Below are 16,217 nucleotides of genomic sequence, written 5' to 3'. Positions count from 1 at the left end.
TCAGCTTGGTTCCATGCTTATGGTCCAGAAAAGCAGTCAAGAACTGAGGTCAGCACACTGGGGTGCCGCCCATATAGGCATCAAGCACATCTCTTCTGGCACCAATGACTCCACACAGAGCTGAACAACTCCCCCCTACCATCGCACAAAGGGATTCCTAAAAATGTACTGATCCAGTCTGACACCTCGGAAATATGCTAATGTAATGAATCTGCGGCTAGATAGAGTTTCTACCAGATACGGTGTTACCTAAGGCAAGTACCTTGTTCAGTAGGCATGTTCAGTGAAAGTCAAGTTTCCCACTGTTCATTCAACATATTTTTAATTTAATATAAATTGAAGTGCAAATGCATTTGATACCTTCAGCAAAGCCTAATAACATACTAATGAAATTTTTCCCAGCTGTGACCACAGCATAGAATAAAAACAATTTAAGACAATGTATCCGAGCTACCAGATTCTATTAGCTCATACTAATCTCAATACCTGTAGAATTACATTAGACAGCAGTCTCATTAGTTTCTTTTCACAGGAGCTCTCTAAAGACTACAAATCCACCAATTATTAAATGATTCAATATTGGTAGCCACAACATATAATTTATCTACCCAACAATGTTTTTAGGGTGAGGAAGTCTCACACACATTGTAGTGGCATGCATCATATAGGCAACCTCACCCCACCCTTATAAGCTAATATTTACAGGGTGGACGTAACCTCTGTAAGAGTGAGTTACTTATAAAAGCTACTAGTTATATGAAGAATCCAAATACCTGAAATTACCTCGAGGTAGACCCAAACCTCTGTGTGGTGCAACAGCCAGGGCAGCTGACTTCAGAGCAATGGGTTCACGGTTCAGACCCCGGCTCCAGCGGCAGCTCAGCTCAGCACCATGTGACTCTGGGCTGTAGCTCACTTAATTTCCACGACAGCCCCCAGCGCCTTGAGACCCGTAAGGGTGAGTAGTTTGCGCTTTACAAATACGGATTTACATTTTTTTATTTGTGGGCGCTGTGGGTAAGATTAAAAAATGAGATGGCGGATGTGTACAGAGTGCTGGGACTCAAACATCCTTGTGAGTGCCAATACGGTTCAGCCTGTTCAGGTGCCTAAAAGGTCAGAGGGTTTCAACAGGACTGGGAAGGATCCCTAACTAGACAAACCATGTATGCACGCATACATAATATGTTTTTATAAAAGATGGTCTTCTACCTTATTAGAAGGTGGAAAACTGAACCCTAACCAGGGGAGTTTTAGATCCTTATGGTGATGGAAGAAGGGGATACCCTTTGTAGTCATACATTCATCAAGAGTCAGTATCCTTTCACTCTACCTACTGTGCCTCCCACATGCTGAATTGCTAGTTTATGCACCCACCACTCATATTTTAATCTTAGCTTTGATACGAACAAATAAAGGAATGATCATTGGCTCTACCGCAAGGTAATTTTGTGTATCTGGATGTCCTTATATTCAATAGGCCACATGTACAAAATGTAGGAATTGCGAAGTCCTAATTGCAATTCTTACCGAATTGCAAATAGGAAATCAAATTTCCTAATGTAAGAAAACCTACAAATATTAGATGGCGATTACTGATGAGTCGCATGAATAATAACGATGTAGGTTGCAGTTTGCGACCAGTTAGGAATGATAGCCATCATAGGGATGGTGGCCTTAAATAAAGTAATCCAGGCAGTGGTCCACGGTATCACTGTATGCCCTTAAAAAATAGTTCTTTTCCATTCTCAACGGGGAAGGAGTCACATTGGAGTCTGTAAAGGGTTAATGTTTTGCAACTTAAATTTCGTCGCAGAACATTGATACATCCCATTCGGTATTTGGAAGAGATAACCAAAACAGGCCCCTTCCAAATATTGAATCGCAAGCACAAATTGTGATTCAGTAATGTGTTTTCAAATTGCGATTCATTCATGTGTTTCCGAGATGCAATTTGTGCTATGAACATATGTAAAAGCATTTTTGCTGTCAAACGGTTTGATCCGGCCGTTTTCAACTTCAAAAATGCTTTGTACATGTATGGCCCAATATCTCTTCTAAAGAACTCTCTCTGACAGAGCTTGAATCTACCTTCCTAGTATTATCTTGCCAGGGTTAGGTGAGGTTTCCTACAATGAGATTGTCACTACAATGTAGGTGAGACTTCCTTCTCCAGAAAACATCCTTTTTGGCAGATAACTTGGATGATGTGGTTAACAGTATTGAATCATCACATTATTTGCGGATTAGTGTTAGATACAGGGAGTCTGTGCAAAAACTTCTGTCCTCCAACTTTCTTTCTGTGATATTTTGCCCTCTAAATAGGGCCTGTACTTTTCGGGCTGCAGCACCAATAACTCTGCAACATGTATGGCATGGCAGATTACTTTTAGTAAGAATACGTGTAAGTCTGAAACTATAGAAACCCCTCCAAAACAGTTAAATGGGGCTGAAGGAGAGCATTAACTGAAGATACAGCACTTACAGTGTCTGTATTTTCATCTCTTTTCAAATTGGATACAAATTAAAGACCCGGGTATTTAAATGCGGACACCTGCTCCAAATTAGAGCCAGTTAACTACCATGGGAACTTAAATGTTTTCTGAGAGAAAGATCTGATAGAGACTACTAGCCGCAGATTCCTTCCCGTAAAATTATCCCCAGGCGTGAGACTGGATCCGAAAAACTTTCTTGCCCAGCATCCCTGCGCGCCATCACGCGATACCGCCCAGGTGTCATCCGCGCACGTGACGTCAGCGAGATCACATAAGTCCCACCCCGGCGTGCCTACATCAGTTTTTTCCTTTGCCGCATGCAACGCGGATCCGGTTTGTGCTCTGGCCTGTTTAGGTTTTTCACTTATGCTATTGCTGCGTGTGTGGAAACAGTGTGTGAATGCCTTCGGGCTTTAAAACTTGCTCGTCGTGTGGCCGCCTCATGTCGGCGACGGATCCTCATGTGGTGTTTGGGGGAGCACCACGACTCCACCGATTGTGAAGCGTGCCAGCAGATGAAGCCGAAGTCCCGGCGGGAGCGCTGGATGAAACTTCTGTCGGCTCGTGTGTCCAAATCGGTGCCTTGCCCGTCCCCTGCGGAGGGTTCTCGGGGCCGTGGCTTTCATCGCCGACTTCGATCTTCTTCTAGATCACAAGAGCGCCGCTCACCTATTGGTAAGTGTTGCAGTATGTCCCCGAGGGTCGGGTTCTGGCTTTTCGGGGCGTGGTCTCTCCGCGTGTGGTGCGGCGCCACGTGTCGTCCCCTTATCCACTGTTTTCCGGCGTGGAGGCGTCCAGAGCCCAGATGGAGACATATGTGGCGACTTTGCAGGCCTCGCTGGCTACTCCTCCTCCTCCTTCCCCTCTTGGGACGTCAGCAGATCCCTTGCAGTGTGCGGGATCCTCCGCGGCGTCGCCGGTGCTGAGTGGTTCGGATCCAGGCTCGGAGGATGTGATGCCGTTGGGATGCGGTCCTTCGGGGGTCCCTCCTTCGGACCACGGCGCCTCTGCTTCACCGCAAATTCCCGTGGAAGTCCCTGTGGTGTCGCGGGAGGTTGCCGGTGCTCGGGTCGCACCCCCGAGCCCCTCTCGGTCCTTGGAACAGGCAGCGTCCTTGTCCGAGGTGGCACCGCTACGGCGCCGGCGGCTACTGGCCCTGGCAGCGCCGCGGAGGGCCCATCTCGCCCTATCATGAGTCACGGCTGGCGGGGGACTCCTCGTTCTTCCCCGGGCCCTTCTCATTCCTCCACGCAGGCGGCTGCCTGGTCGGAGGTCAGTCCAGCGTCACCCCTGCTCTGGTCCAGTTCCGGTCTCCTGCGCCTTGTGCTGTGTCGGAGGTCGCCTCGGCGACTGCGCCGGTCGCCGACGGTGGCCTACCTCAGGCTGCAGACTCTACGGCGCTGAGCCGACGTCGGGTCGTTGACTCGTCTTAAGACGCCTCCTCTTCGCCAGAGGTTCGGCGGTTGCTGGTGTCATCCTCGCCGGAGACGGGCCGCCGTGTCGTGGCTTTTTCCTCCTCGCCGTCCCCACAACCGTGGTCTTCGCCTGGGGAGGCGCAGGTTCCCCACTCCTCGGTCCCTCTTCCTTCTGTCCGGCCTTGGCCCTTCCTTCCTCCGGCTGGCTTGGGGGATGGCCGTCTTAGCTTACAGCCGTCGCCTAACGAGGAGCTGCTTTGCCCTCCGCGGGGCCCCACGGAGGCAGGTGCGGCTTTCGCCCGCGCTGTTTCCATGGCTGTGGGAATTTTGCGTATGGGTGATACAGCTGCCCATTTCCCCACTGATCATCTTTTGGAGGTTCTCCACCAGGGCTCTGGTGGTAGAGAACTGTTGCTTCCTTTCGAGGGTTCACTCCATTCTTCTCTCTTGGGGACGCCCTGCCACGGGGACCCAGCACCTTCTGCACTGCCATCATCCGGTACCTCGTGATCCGATGTGCCTTTCCCTTCACCCTTCAACCAGAGGCCCCCTTTTGCAGTCTGCCTTTACTGCTTTGCCGCTGCTGTTGTCTCCCCCGTCATGGGAGGTACGCTGGCTGGACTCCTGGGGGCGCAATATCTTTGCCTCGACCAGTGCGGCTCTGCGGGCCCTTAACACACTGTGTGTTTCGGCTAGGGCCACTTCTTGTTTGTGGGACTCAGCGGAGTCCCTTATGTCTGGCGCTTCTCAGAAGGGTGCCTGTGTGGTCTTGCGACACCATGTCTTGGATGGTCGGGAGCTGACGGCGTTTATCCTTCGCTCCGCTCTGGACATCTCGGAGGTGCTGGGTCGTGCCATGGCTTCTTTGGTGGCCCTTCGCCGTCATGTCTGGCTTCGGGTCAGTGTGTTCCCGGAGAATGTCCGGGAACGGCTGGTGAACCTTCCCTTCGATGGTGCTCTTTTGTTCCATGCCCCTGCGGACTCGGCCATCCAGAGGTTCTTGGCGGGACTTCGTCCTCCTCCTCCTCCTCCTCCTCCTCCTCCTCCTCCTTCTCCTCCTCAGTGACATGCAGTTGCTCTGGTTCTTGGAGCTGTTCTTCCATTGGGGCGGTTCGCCCCGGTTGTCTGGCTGAGGTTGGGGTTCTGTTGGCTGCTGGCCAGACCCTTTTCGACTGTGTGTTTTTCCTTTGGGTTTCCAACACCATGCTGGGACTGCGATTGGGCCTTCTGCGTTTCCCATCTGGCTGCTTGATAAACCTCCTGTGGGGTTTTCTTTTGCCACGGTTCTTTTTGTTGTCCTCTGCTGCGGAAGTTTCTTCCTAAGAGGTTCCCATGTCTTGGGATGTGACATACCCCATGTGGGGCAGGGTTGGATGTTATATAGCCTTGGTATGTGCTGGGGAGTTGTGGTCGCCTGCGGGCTTCTGCTCTCTGTGGCGTTATGGTATGTTGCGGATGCAACCTTCTTCTTCTTCTTCTTCTTCTTTTTGCGTGAGTATTGGTTCTATGATGTTCCTGGCGTTTGGAGGGGTTTGCTAGTGCCGCCCTGTTGTTCTTTCTGCACCATTGTGCCTACTTGGGGATTTAGTAGGGATGTCATCCTGCCTGCTCCGCTGCTTCCAGTGGGCCCTGCACTCGGTTCTACCTCTTCTCCCTGCGGGGGGGGGGATGGTCCCTGACTTTCGGACCCTGTGGCGGGCGCAGTTTGTCCCTGCGGGGTGTTGGACGCTTCTTCCTGGGTGACCTTGTGTTCCCCTTTTCGGCTTCCGCCCGCTTCTTGCTGCCTGCGCCATCCTGTCTGGGATTGCCTTTGCTCTGCCTCTTCTCCTTGGAGTCTCTAGGTTGCTCTTCTCCTTCGGTGCCCTTTTTTGGCCTCGGGCGGAGATTTTCTTGCCTCACGTGGGCTTGGTGTGTTGGGCCTCTTTCCGCCTTGCCTTGTTTCCTCTGTTGAGTGAGGACAGGCTATCTTCTTCTTCTTCTTCATTTCCCCTTGCCTGGGGGACGGGGCGCCTCATCCTGTTGGGGACTCGGTCCCTGTGCGGGCCTCTGTTCGGCCCAGGTGGGTGGGGTCCTCTCGCACACCCTCCTTCCCCTTGGGTAGGGCTAGGGTATCTATTCTACGGGAAGGAATCTGCAGCTAGTAGTCTCTATCAGATGTACGAGTTACTTACCTTCGGTAACGATGTATCTGGTAGAGACGATTCTAGCCGCAGATTCCTTCACGGCTCGCCCTTCCTCCCCATTCTGCGAGGGCTTGTGATTTGGTTTTTGCACCCACTTCCCTGTGGGTGGCGGTGTCGTCTATGAGTACATTCTTCACCTTTTTTCTATCAGGCTGTCCCTTTTTCCTCCCTGTTGTCACATGGGAGGTTAGGTTGTTGGTACTTCTGGCTCTTGCAATTCTTGAGGTTGGGGTTTTTTGGCTGTGCCTCTGCCCTTGTTCCTGATGGGGGTTGTCATACTCTGTGATGGGGATGTCTTCGAGTTTTGTTGTTCCCTGTGTGTCCCCGACTGGTTTCCCTTCCTTGTCTTTGGTTGGGATTGTAGTCCTGTTGTGTGTTATCGTGACCTTTTTACATATGTCCCTTGTATTTGGGGGGGGTTTGTCTCTGTCCTCGCAGAGTTGCTGCTCTGTCTTTTATTCTGTCCCTGCCTTTTGGTACTACAGTGCCAGGCACTGCTCTTTGTGGTGGTGTTCTTCACCATGCCTTTTTGGCTCTTTCGCACACTGTTCCTATATTCTCACAGTTTTGTCTACTAGCTCCGCATTGTGGCGCGGAAAAGTTCTCCGAAGAAAACTGACGTAGGTGCGCCGGGGTGGGACTTATGTGATCTCGCTGACGTCACGTGCGCGGACGACGCCTGGGCGGAGTCGCGTGATGTTGTCCCCCCGGCGCGCAGGGATGCTGGGCAAGAAAGTTTTCCGGATCCAGTCTCACGCCTGGGGATAATTCTCCGGGAAGGAATCTGTGTCTAGAATCGTCTCTACCAGATACATCGTTACCAAAGGTAAGTATCTTGTACATTAAAGTCTTTGTCTTTTCATTGTTTATGACAAGCTTACTGACAGTACACAAAATCATCTATTTTATGGCCTTACTTTAGGTCACATTGGTTGATTTGGCTACTGTTTCTGATAGCTTAGAAGCTGAAATTGTATGTGGGATTTATTTGAAGAAAATTCATCCACAGGAAGTATTGCTTTGGGCCAAGATTTGAAAAGCAATTTTGCTTGTTTTGAAATTGCCTTCTCTAGTTTATTGGCACAATTGTTACGATGTTGTCCAGAAATCTAATTTTTTTTACCCCATTGAATCACATTTTATATTACCCTCTCCCAAAAAGGGCAGGCTCTACATTACAATGTCCATTGTAGTAAAGGAGAGTCTAACCTGGTCTTCATGACCAAGATAAGAATGCTTTTCTTTAGCATTCAACAATTAAAAACAAGTTTGTGACCACAAGCACCAGCGACTTTTTAGAAGATGAGAATTTACAAGGTGGGAAAGCTGTTAACTGTTTATATTTATTCAGGTTGGTATTACTAAGGTACTGCTTAAAAATGACAAATATTAAGTTTGCTGAAAGAGCTAGAATTCTGCAGAGCATGATCTGAAGAAAGTTGTAATAGGTAGGTAATTTACAGTCTAGACCGGTGACGTTTTTTTTTGTTTATTTTCTTATTTTTTAAATATTTTCTTTATATTTTTTTTACAGGTGGTTCCTTCCGTCATTTTCTTTGGCAAGTCTGTAAGGAGCTTCAGAGCACGTCACTCTCACTTCTTCTGTTGTGTCCAAGTTCTGCTGCTAATAAAAATAAGGTAAAGCTACAAGGAGCAAATTCACTTTGAAACTTATTAAATAATAAGATAACTCTGTGTTTATGACTTGCATTAATTTTTATCTAGTACAGAGGCTTACAAATCTTAAAAATAGGCATTAAAGTCGCTGCAAGAAATCAAGATCTCAATTCTGTATTGGAGAGTGGTTTTCTAGCTGTTAAATACTGTGGGAACTGTGTAAATTAGAGAACATTTACACAGACATTTAGCAGTTAAACCATAAGATCTTTAGCAATCTAACTACCTCAAGCAAGCACATGCTTCACCTGTTTCTGCCAGCTTCACATCCATGAACAGTACTCAAGAAGATACAAAATAAACACATACAGTAGCTACTGTTCATGTCCTAAGCACTGTACTAGGCTGTGCCAATTTCAGTTTCCAAAGAGGCTGCATAAAGCATCTAGGTGTGTAATCACACCACCTGTATAACAGCATTTCTGATGGATACATCTGCCAGTGGATTCCTCACCTTGTGAATATCCCCTGCGCCAGCAACATTCGGAAACTTTTGTAGCTCTCCACTCCGACGAGGACGATGTCACAGAAGCACGGCTCCATACGCGGCTCCGCTGACGTCACTGGATGCATAAGAGGACCTGGTCAGCGTGATGTCAGTTCCCTTTTTTCCGCGCCGTCGACGCTAACGGTTTTCTGGGACTCTCCGTAGCTTTGGCTGGTTACTTTGTGTTTCTGCTGGTGTTTCTGCTTTCTTCTTGCTTCTTTTTCAAGATGTCTACGAAGAAGTCAGGGTTCAAGCCCTGCAGAGAGTGTGGTAAGCACATGTCCATTACGGATCCACACGAGGATTGTGTCTGGTGCCTGTCGTCGGATCACGACGTCGAGGGATGCTCTTGCTGCCGCAAGATGAATCCAAAGGCCTTAAAGGAAAGAGAAACTAAGCTATTTATAGCAAAAATGAGAAAGGAGAAGAGAGGTCGAAGATGTTCAATATCGAGGTCGGGCTCGAAGTCGAAGAAACATAAAAAGAAGAAGAGGCACGGCTCTCGACGCCGTTCAGATAAGGAGACGGCTCCGAGGTCGACTTCACCTGCTCCTCGACGTCGTAAGGACTATGTTTCTCCCTCTCCTTCTGTGTCAAATCCAGCTTCTCCTGTTTGCCCGACTTCGCCTGCAGCTTCTCTGGAGCGTTCTCCGGTTCCGGCTCCATCACCGACGCCAATACATTCTCCGGCTCCGGTGGAAGAGGCTCCGGCTCCTGATGAGTCTTCGGCTCCATTGGCTCCACCGTTGGCGCCGATTGGCCCAAGTCCGGTAATGCCTCAATCTGAGCCTTACCCCCCCTTTCCAGGCCTGGGAGAAGACCCATCGCATTATTTAAATGCTATGTATGGCATCTTTTCGAGAGCGATGTACCCCTCTGGTGCACCTTCGGGTCCCATGGGTCCAATGGCCTTTAATCTGGGTGTCCCTCAGGCCTACGCTCAGGCTCCATTTATGCCATTCTTTCCAGCGACGCAGTCTTGGCATTTCCTGGCGCCAAGGACATTGACGCCGCTCCCTTCTTCTCCGGCTCCAGCTCGACCTCGTTCGACTCCGGCTGCTCCTCCGGATCCATGTTCGACGCCGGCTCCGTCGGAGTCGGGTGCGGCGCCACCGACGCCGGTCCTCCTGATTAGGTCCAGGCGAGAAGCACAGAGAATTTTGGAGGAGCAGAGGTACCAGGTGGAAGAAATGGAAGAGGGTGAGCTTATGGAGTCAGATGACTTGTTTGAGGAACTGGAAGAGGCAAGTGGCCTTGATTTGTCACCGGAATGTGAGCTTACTCCTCCTACTGATGCTCCCTCTAAGAATGTGGCTCCTTACCACACGGTCATAAGGAAAGCAGCGGAGCTTTTGGACTTACAGCTCCCAACTGCTGAATTTAAACCTAACATCCTTACTGACGTTCTTCATTCTCCGTCCACCGTGGTAGAGCCTTTACTTCCATTTAATGATGCCATCACTGAGCCAGTCATGGAGGTTTGGCGTAAGCCCTTTTCGGCTCCGGCAGTATCTAAGTCTGTTGCTAGGAGGTACAGGGCGGCTCCAGGAGATCCGGACTTTCTTACATCCCATCCTTCTCCTGAAAGTCTGTTGGTTCAGGCTGCCTGTTCAAAGAAGTCTTCTGGGGCTTTTCCACAGGTTCCTAGTGACAGGGAGTCGAAAAAGCTTGACTAATCGGCCAAGAAGGTGTTCTCCTCGCCGAGTATGGCCTTAAAGTCCACAAACGCCACCTGTCTCTTGGGCCGTTACATCCACGCTCTCATGGATTCTGCTAAACAGCTGGGTCCTAAGTTGTCTGAGGAGGACAGGCAGAATTTTAATGAAGTCCTGTCGGACACTCAGGCTGCTGCACAACAGGTTATCCAGAGTGGTTTGGACACTGCGGACTCCGTTGCCAGGATCATGGGCTCCTCGGTCGCCACAAGGAGGAGTGTTTGGCTTAAATCTTCAGAGTTCTCTCCTGATGTGCAGGCAACACTTCTGGACGTGCCTTTTGATGGTGCTGGGCTTTTCGGGAAGAAAGCGGATTTCAGCCTTGGAAAGGTTCAAGGACAGCAAAGCCACGGCCAAGTCTCTGGGCCTGCAGGCACAGTCTAGAGGTTCCTCTTATAGGAGGTACAGAGGGTTTGGGAGGTCATCCTTTCGGACCTTCAGGCAGCCTCAGCAGCAGCAGCAGCAGCAGCAAAATACCCTGTATAATAACTACAGGGGCAGAAACAGAGGTCGTGCTCGAGGTCGTCAGCTCTCCTCCTCCTCTTCTTCCCTCCCTCCTACCACTGCAAAGCAGCCCTAGATCCAACATTCTGGATCATGTTGGTCCTGTGGGGGGTCGGCTTACCCATTTTCTACAAGATTGGGAATCGGTCACTATAGACCTTTGGGTTCTAGATCTTGTAGAAAATCGGTATGCTCTTCTCTTTCGGAATTCCCTCCAAATTACCCTCCTTGCCAAGGTGCTTGCTCGGAGGACCACCTTCTTCTCCTGCAGGAGGAAGTCCTTACATTACTAAAAAAAGAAGCGACAGAGGTGGTTCCAGAGCTGGAGAGGGGTCAGGGATGCTACTCCCAGGATTTCCTGATTCCGAAGAATGATAGCAGGCTACGTCCAATCTTGGACCTCAGGATCTTGAACCTTTTTCTGAAGCCGGAGAATTTCAAGATGCTCACCCTTGCGCAGGTTCTTCAAGCGCTGCAACAGGAGGACTGGATGGTGTCGATCGACTTGCAGATGCGTATTTTCACATCCCCCATCGTGAAGTCGCACAGGAAGTATCTCCGTTTTACGGTAGGGTCGCAACACAGGAAGTATCTCCGTTTTACGGTAGGGTCGCAACATTATCAGTTTGCGGTCCTCCTGTTTGGTCTTACTACTGCACCTCGAGTCTTCACCAAGGTGATGGCAGTGGTGGCAGCCCATCTCAGAAGGTTGGGGATTCCAGTTTTCCCCTATCTGGACTACTGACTGATCAAAGCAGAGTCGCCAGAGAAGGTGCTTCATCATCTGCAGGTTACAACTCAGCTGTTGTACAAATTGGGTTTCTCGATAAACGTGCCCAAATCTCACCTGGTTCCCTCCCAGCGCAACCTGTTCATAGGGGCAGTACTGGACACTACTGTGTGTCGAGCATTCCCACCTCCTCAAAGGATTCTCGACATACAGGAAATGATTCCTTTGTTTTACAATGGAGCGGTCGTTCCAGTCCTGAAGGTCCTTCGTCTGCTCGGTCTGTTTGCTTCCTGCATTCTGTTGGTCAACCATGCACGCTGGCACATGAGGGCGCTCCAGTGGTGCCTCCGCAGGCAGTGGTATCAGCTCAACGGAGAGCTCAGGGAGTCGGTGAGGTTCTCCAGAGAAGCTGCAGCGGATCTGTCTTGGTGGAGCGTGGAGGGCAATCTGTCTCAAGGAAAACCCTTCCATCTACCTCCATCGGTGGCCACAGTGATAACGGATGCATCCACTTTAGGGTGGGATGCGCATCTGAGGGATCTGGAGATCAAGGGTCTTTGGTTCCAGAGGAAAGGTTGCTTCACATCAACCTTTTGGAGTTGCGGGCGATACGTTTGGCACTCAAGGCCTTCCTCCCTTCCCTTCGCGGTTAGTCGGTTCAGGTCCTGACGGACAACACTACAGCGATGTGGTATGTCAACAAGCAGGGAGGGGTGGGATCGCATTGTCTCTGCAGAGAGGCACTGCGTCTCTGGTCCTGGGTTCAGGATCATCAGATTTGTCTGATGGCCTATCATCTGGCCGGAGTTCTGAACGTGCGTGCAGACAATCTCAGTCGGCAGTTCTCTGCCGACTACGAGTGGAGGCTCCATCCGGAGGTGGTTTGGCTCGTCTATCGGACGTGGGGAACTCCTCGGGTGGACCTGTTTGCCACTCACGAGAACGCTCACTGCCCGTCATTCTGCAGTCTCCAGTATCTGATGCAGGGAGCTTTGGGGGAAGGGTTTCAGTTGAGATGGGACTCGCATCTCCTTTACGCGTTTCCTCCCATACCCTTGATTCCCCGGGTTCTGAGGAAGATTCGCCAAGACCGGGCTTAAGTCATATTGATCGCCCCGGATTGGCCAAGAAGGGTGTGGTATACAGATCTTCTCCACCTCTCCTCGTGCCCTCCGCTCCGTCTCCCTCTCAGGGCAGACCTCCTCTCACAGTCGGAGGGGCAGTGTAGGAGAGTAGGGTCTGCTTTCTATGTTCACCCCCACTTTTTGCTTTTGCTTCACTGGTTTTCGACTTAGATGTGTCTGTGGGCCTGCTAATCAGACCCACAGCCCAGCTGTTCTCTCTCTAAATTCATACTATGTACTTTAGGTACATAACCCAATTGGTAAGGATCACCTTCTAGGGCCCTGTACAGTAAATTTGATACTTGTATAGCGCACTACTCACCCGCAAGGGTCTCAAGGCGCTTGTACGAATACCGCTGTGGAACCCATCCTGGCTTTCCCTGTGAGGCATCCACTCCTGGGCACCCCCAAGATGGAGGCCAGGCATCCTTAGCGTTGTGGGGGCCGTTGTGGAGATTAAGCAAGCTATTGCCCAGAGTTGCAGAGTGGGACCACATGATTGGAATAGGCACCGAGGCGAGAATTATCAGGTCCGTGGAATTTTTGAGCCCAAAACCCGCCGAGGCAGAGAAATGAACCCTGGTCCCGGGCTAGACCTCTGCATCAGGGTCTGCCGCTCTAATCATTGAGCCACACTTCTCCACAGTGTACCTTAGGTACCCAGGGCATAGGTGTACCCTAGGCCTACCAGGGGCTGCAGCATGTATTATGCCACCCCTGGCTGGCCTTCCATTATGACACAACTGGCTGATCACTCAGCTGGGGCAAGGTTGTGTAATCACCCCTTGCTTAGGTGTAGTATTCCTATACCTACCTTATATATAGACACATGGGTAACCTATCAGTCACTCCTATGGCAGGCCTTAACAATCCTGAAGGCAGAGTGCTTGGTAACATGTGAGATGGTGCTCTAGCATGAGCTGAGCCTGTCTGCAGCTTTCGGAACCATGTCTTTCTAGCTGTTCTATGATATCGCCTACCATATACTCTTAAAGTGCCTTATAATCCTCGCTGTTATGGTAACTATGGTTTGGCTTTATCAAAACATGTCGTGTAAGGTGTCTAACACTTTGGAATACTACCCCCACACCATTTCTGGCGATGAGGATAGTATTCCTCCCCTCTAGAGGGAGAAGACATGTTGAAGACCTACTACCCGGTTAAAGTTAACCAGAGCCCCAGCATTACAAAATGGATGCTGCTGCCACAGACACGAGTCTGACCTCCTGCTGCTGCGAGTCCTTCCAGCGAGGGAGGCTTGGACAATAGGTTTCCTGCCTTGAGAGGTGCTAGCACCACCCTAGACAGGCCTTAGTGTATTGGGGCAGGGAGGGATGAATGAAACGAGACACTGCCTGGGGCACACAAGGTGTCCCATGCATAGTTCGGTTCAAACCGGTGCTGGGGCACTCCAGCCCCAGTCCTGGCGCGAAACTGGACAAAGGGAAGGGGGTGTAACCACCCCCCTCCCTGGTCCCACCCATTGGAGGGACCTAGCAGGTAACCCAGCCCCCCAGTTTAGTATAAGAGTGGGAGCTGAGTCCCTAGGACTTTGGATTATCCTGATAACTGAAACTTGAACAGAAACTCTGGACCTTCGACATTCGACTACGGAAGAAGACTGAAGAATCTCCCTTGTAGCCAAGGAGTGGCCACCCTGTGCAAACAGGCACCATCAAGCGACCTGCCGTTTGCTTTGCCTAAAGTTCTATGAGGAACCGACTGCAGAGCCCGACCAGCGCCTTGACTTCCAGACTTCTCCGACCCTGATCCACATCCACAGCAAAGCTGAGATCCGTGGAGGCGACGAGAGACGTGGGACCGGATACCTGGGAAAATTGACTACTTGCTTCCAGCGCAGCCTCTGAGGCATCCTCGAAGTTGTGCTCTGGGGATTGAGAAGCCCCAACCCCGAGCACCATCTGCACCGAAGATCAGCCCTCCACAATCCACGAGTTCTGCGTGGGGCCCTTCTGCATTTTCCTGCTCGACGCGTCTGTCCGGTTGCGTGCCCGTTGGCTAGTAACCTCTGCGACGACGAACCCTTGACTTTTCACCGCTGGTTTGGCTCCTCCAGACTGGCTCTTGCTTCCCTGTGAAAGAGAAGCACCTCAGGCCTTACTGGTCTGCAACAGAAGCGAATCCTTCATTCTGCGTGGGTTACGCTTGCCAAGGCTTGTTGTGTCCCAACTCGACATCGACGCCGCCGACAGCAAGAGCCCTCGTGGGACAGCTCGCCTCCTGGTTCTGGTCGTCCTCGACGTCTCCTGGTACCCGTGGCTGCTGCGACAAGCTTCACCTCTTCACCTGCATCTTCACGACATCGCCTGGTTCCTTCCTGGTTCCTTCCCGGCTCCTGGCTGGTGACCTAGACTGTGTCCCCTCTGCTTGCAGGTATCCTCCTTCTTGATTCCATCCTTGGAATCCACCGGACACTCTTCACTGACTGACTGACTTTTCTTCAGGCATCCATAGGAGTCAACGACAAAACCCGGCGCAAGTTCACACCTATGCACCCGCAGCCCGTGGGCTAGGTAACTTGAGTACTCCGGTGCTCACAAGGGTATTGACTATCCTAGTGTCTAGTTTCCAAGTCTCTAACTCCTAGTTCCTTCCGAAGTGTCCTAAAACTCTTAATTTCTAAATATTACTATTTCTATCGACTTTAACGCATTACGCATGAGTGTTTCCACTCTGCACCTGAATCCCGTGGGCCTCCCACTGCCTAGCAACTGATAGGATAGTGTAGCCCCAGCGATTCCCTAGGCCTAGGCCTAGGCCTAACCTGTGTTTGTGACAGTGGTTCTTATACCACTTACTTAGTATATGGTTTGCGTGGCCCCTAGGGCCTAACTGTATTACTTACCTGTGTGACTTATGTATGCTTAAATAAGACTGTGCTGTACTTACCTTGAATCTCATAAAGAGTGCTGAGGGTATTTTGACTAGAATAAATACATTCTATTTTTATAATATATCTATTGTGGTGTCCTTTCATTTGGTATTCAAGGGGTTGCAAGTAGTATAACAGCTGGCTTCACACGCCATACAGAGTTTAGCCTCAGACTGCTCTTGTCCATGCTACCACTAGGATAGCTGGTCTATAAGGTTGACTTTACAACCAATCACCATAAGGGATGTTTGGACTGATACAAGGTGTACACTAGAACTAGTGACATCATATATCAGGCCAACTTCTCACATTGGTGAGCAGCGGTTGGGATCTGAGCTTGCTGTTGTGATACCATTGCAATCTTGAGATATCAAATTGAAAGATCACAAGGATATTTGTAAGGTACATATAACATAGCTTATAAATACTTAAGTTCTACTGAACTTAGTTGTTGTAGGTTGAAGGGCCTAGCACACCCTGTCTACAACTACTAGAGAGGTTTTAGTAGATACAACTAGTGTAGGTAGGTGCACACACCACACCCTCACTAGATCATGTCTCTGAGAGGAGATCAAGTTGATTTTCTCTCAGGAGGGGGTTATCCTAGAAAGATATCCTCTAGATATGATACCCTAACTTTTCAGGAGATGAGACAATTGTGTACCTCCAGAAAGTTAAAACAGGGTTCAAACCCTACCCTCATTTATCTAGTGGAGATCTTAGAAGAGTATGGTGCTCAGAGAGCCTCCCAGGATGGTGCCTTAGGTACCAATGAGGGTCTACCCTCCACAGAAGACTCCCCTCACAATACTGATCAAGATGAGTCAGCAGGGACTTCAGAAGATGAGGTAGACAGCCAGGTCCAAGTTAGGAGACTTAGCCAGGCTAACTTAAGCCTACATGGGAGTCTGAATGGGGTCCCCCCATTCAGACCCTCAAGTGGACTTAACCAGAGAAGCAGGAGAGGAAGCTCCCCTTCAAGGGAATCTATCCA

General features: G+C 50.2%; 1 protein-coding gene across 2 annotated transcripts in view; it reads left to right on the top strand.

The window, feature by feature from the left end:
- HECTD4 (HECT domain E3 ubiquitin protein ligase 4) overlaps window positions 1-16,217 on the top strand; it is a 2,430,065-nt gene that overhangs the window by 2,188,756 nt on the left and 225,092 nt on the right. For both annotated transcript variants that reach the window (XM_085634374.1, XM_085634373.1), the window contains one exon: window positions 7,628-7,731. In XM_085634374.1, coding sequence (XP_085490500.1) covers window positions 7,628-7,731 — 104 coding nt within the window. The remainder of the gene's footprint in view (window positions 1-7,627; window positions 7,732-16,217) is intronic.

This window comes from Triturus cristatus, chromosome 11 (assembly GCF_964204655.1).
Source record: "Triturus cristatus chromosome 11, aTriCri1.1, whole genome shotgun sequence".
NCBI lineage: Eukaryota > Metazoa > Chordata > Amphibia > Caudata > Salamandridae > Triturus > Triturus cristatus.
The sequence above is the reverse complement of the archived record's forward strand: the minus strand, read 5'-3'. Positions and strand labels throughout refer to the sequence as shown.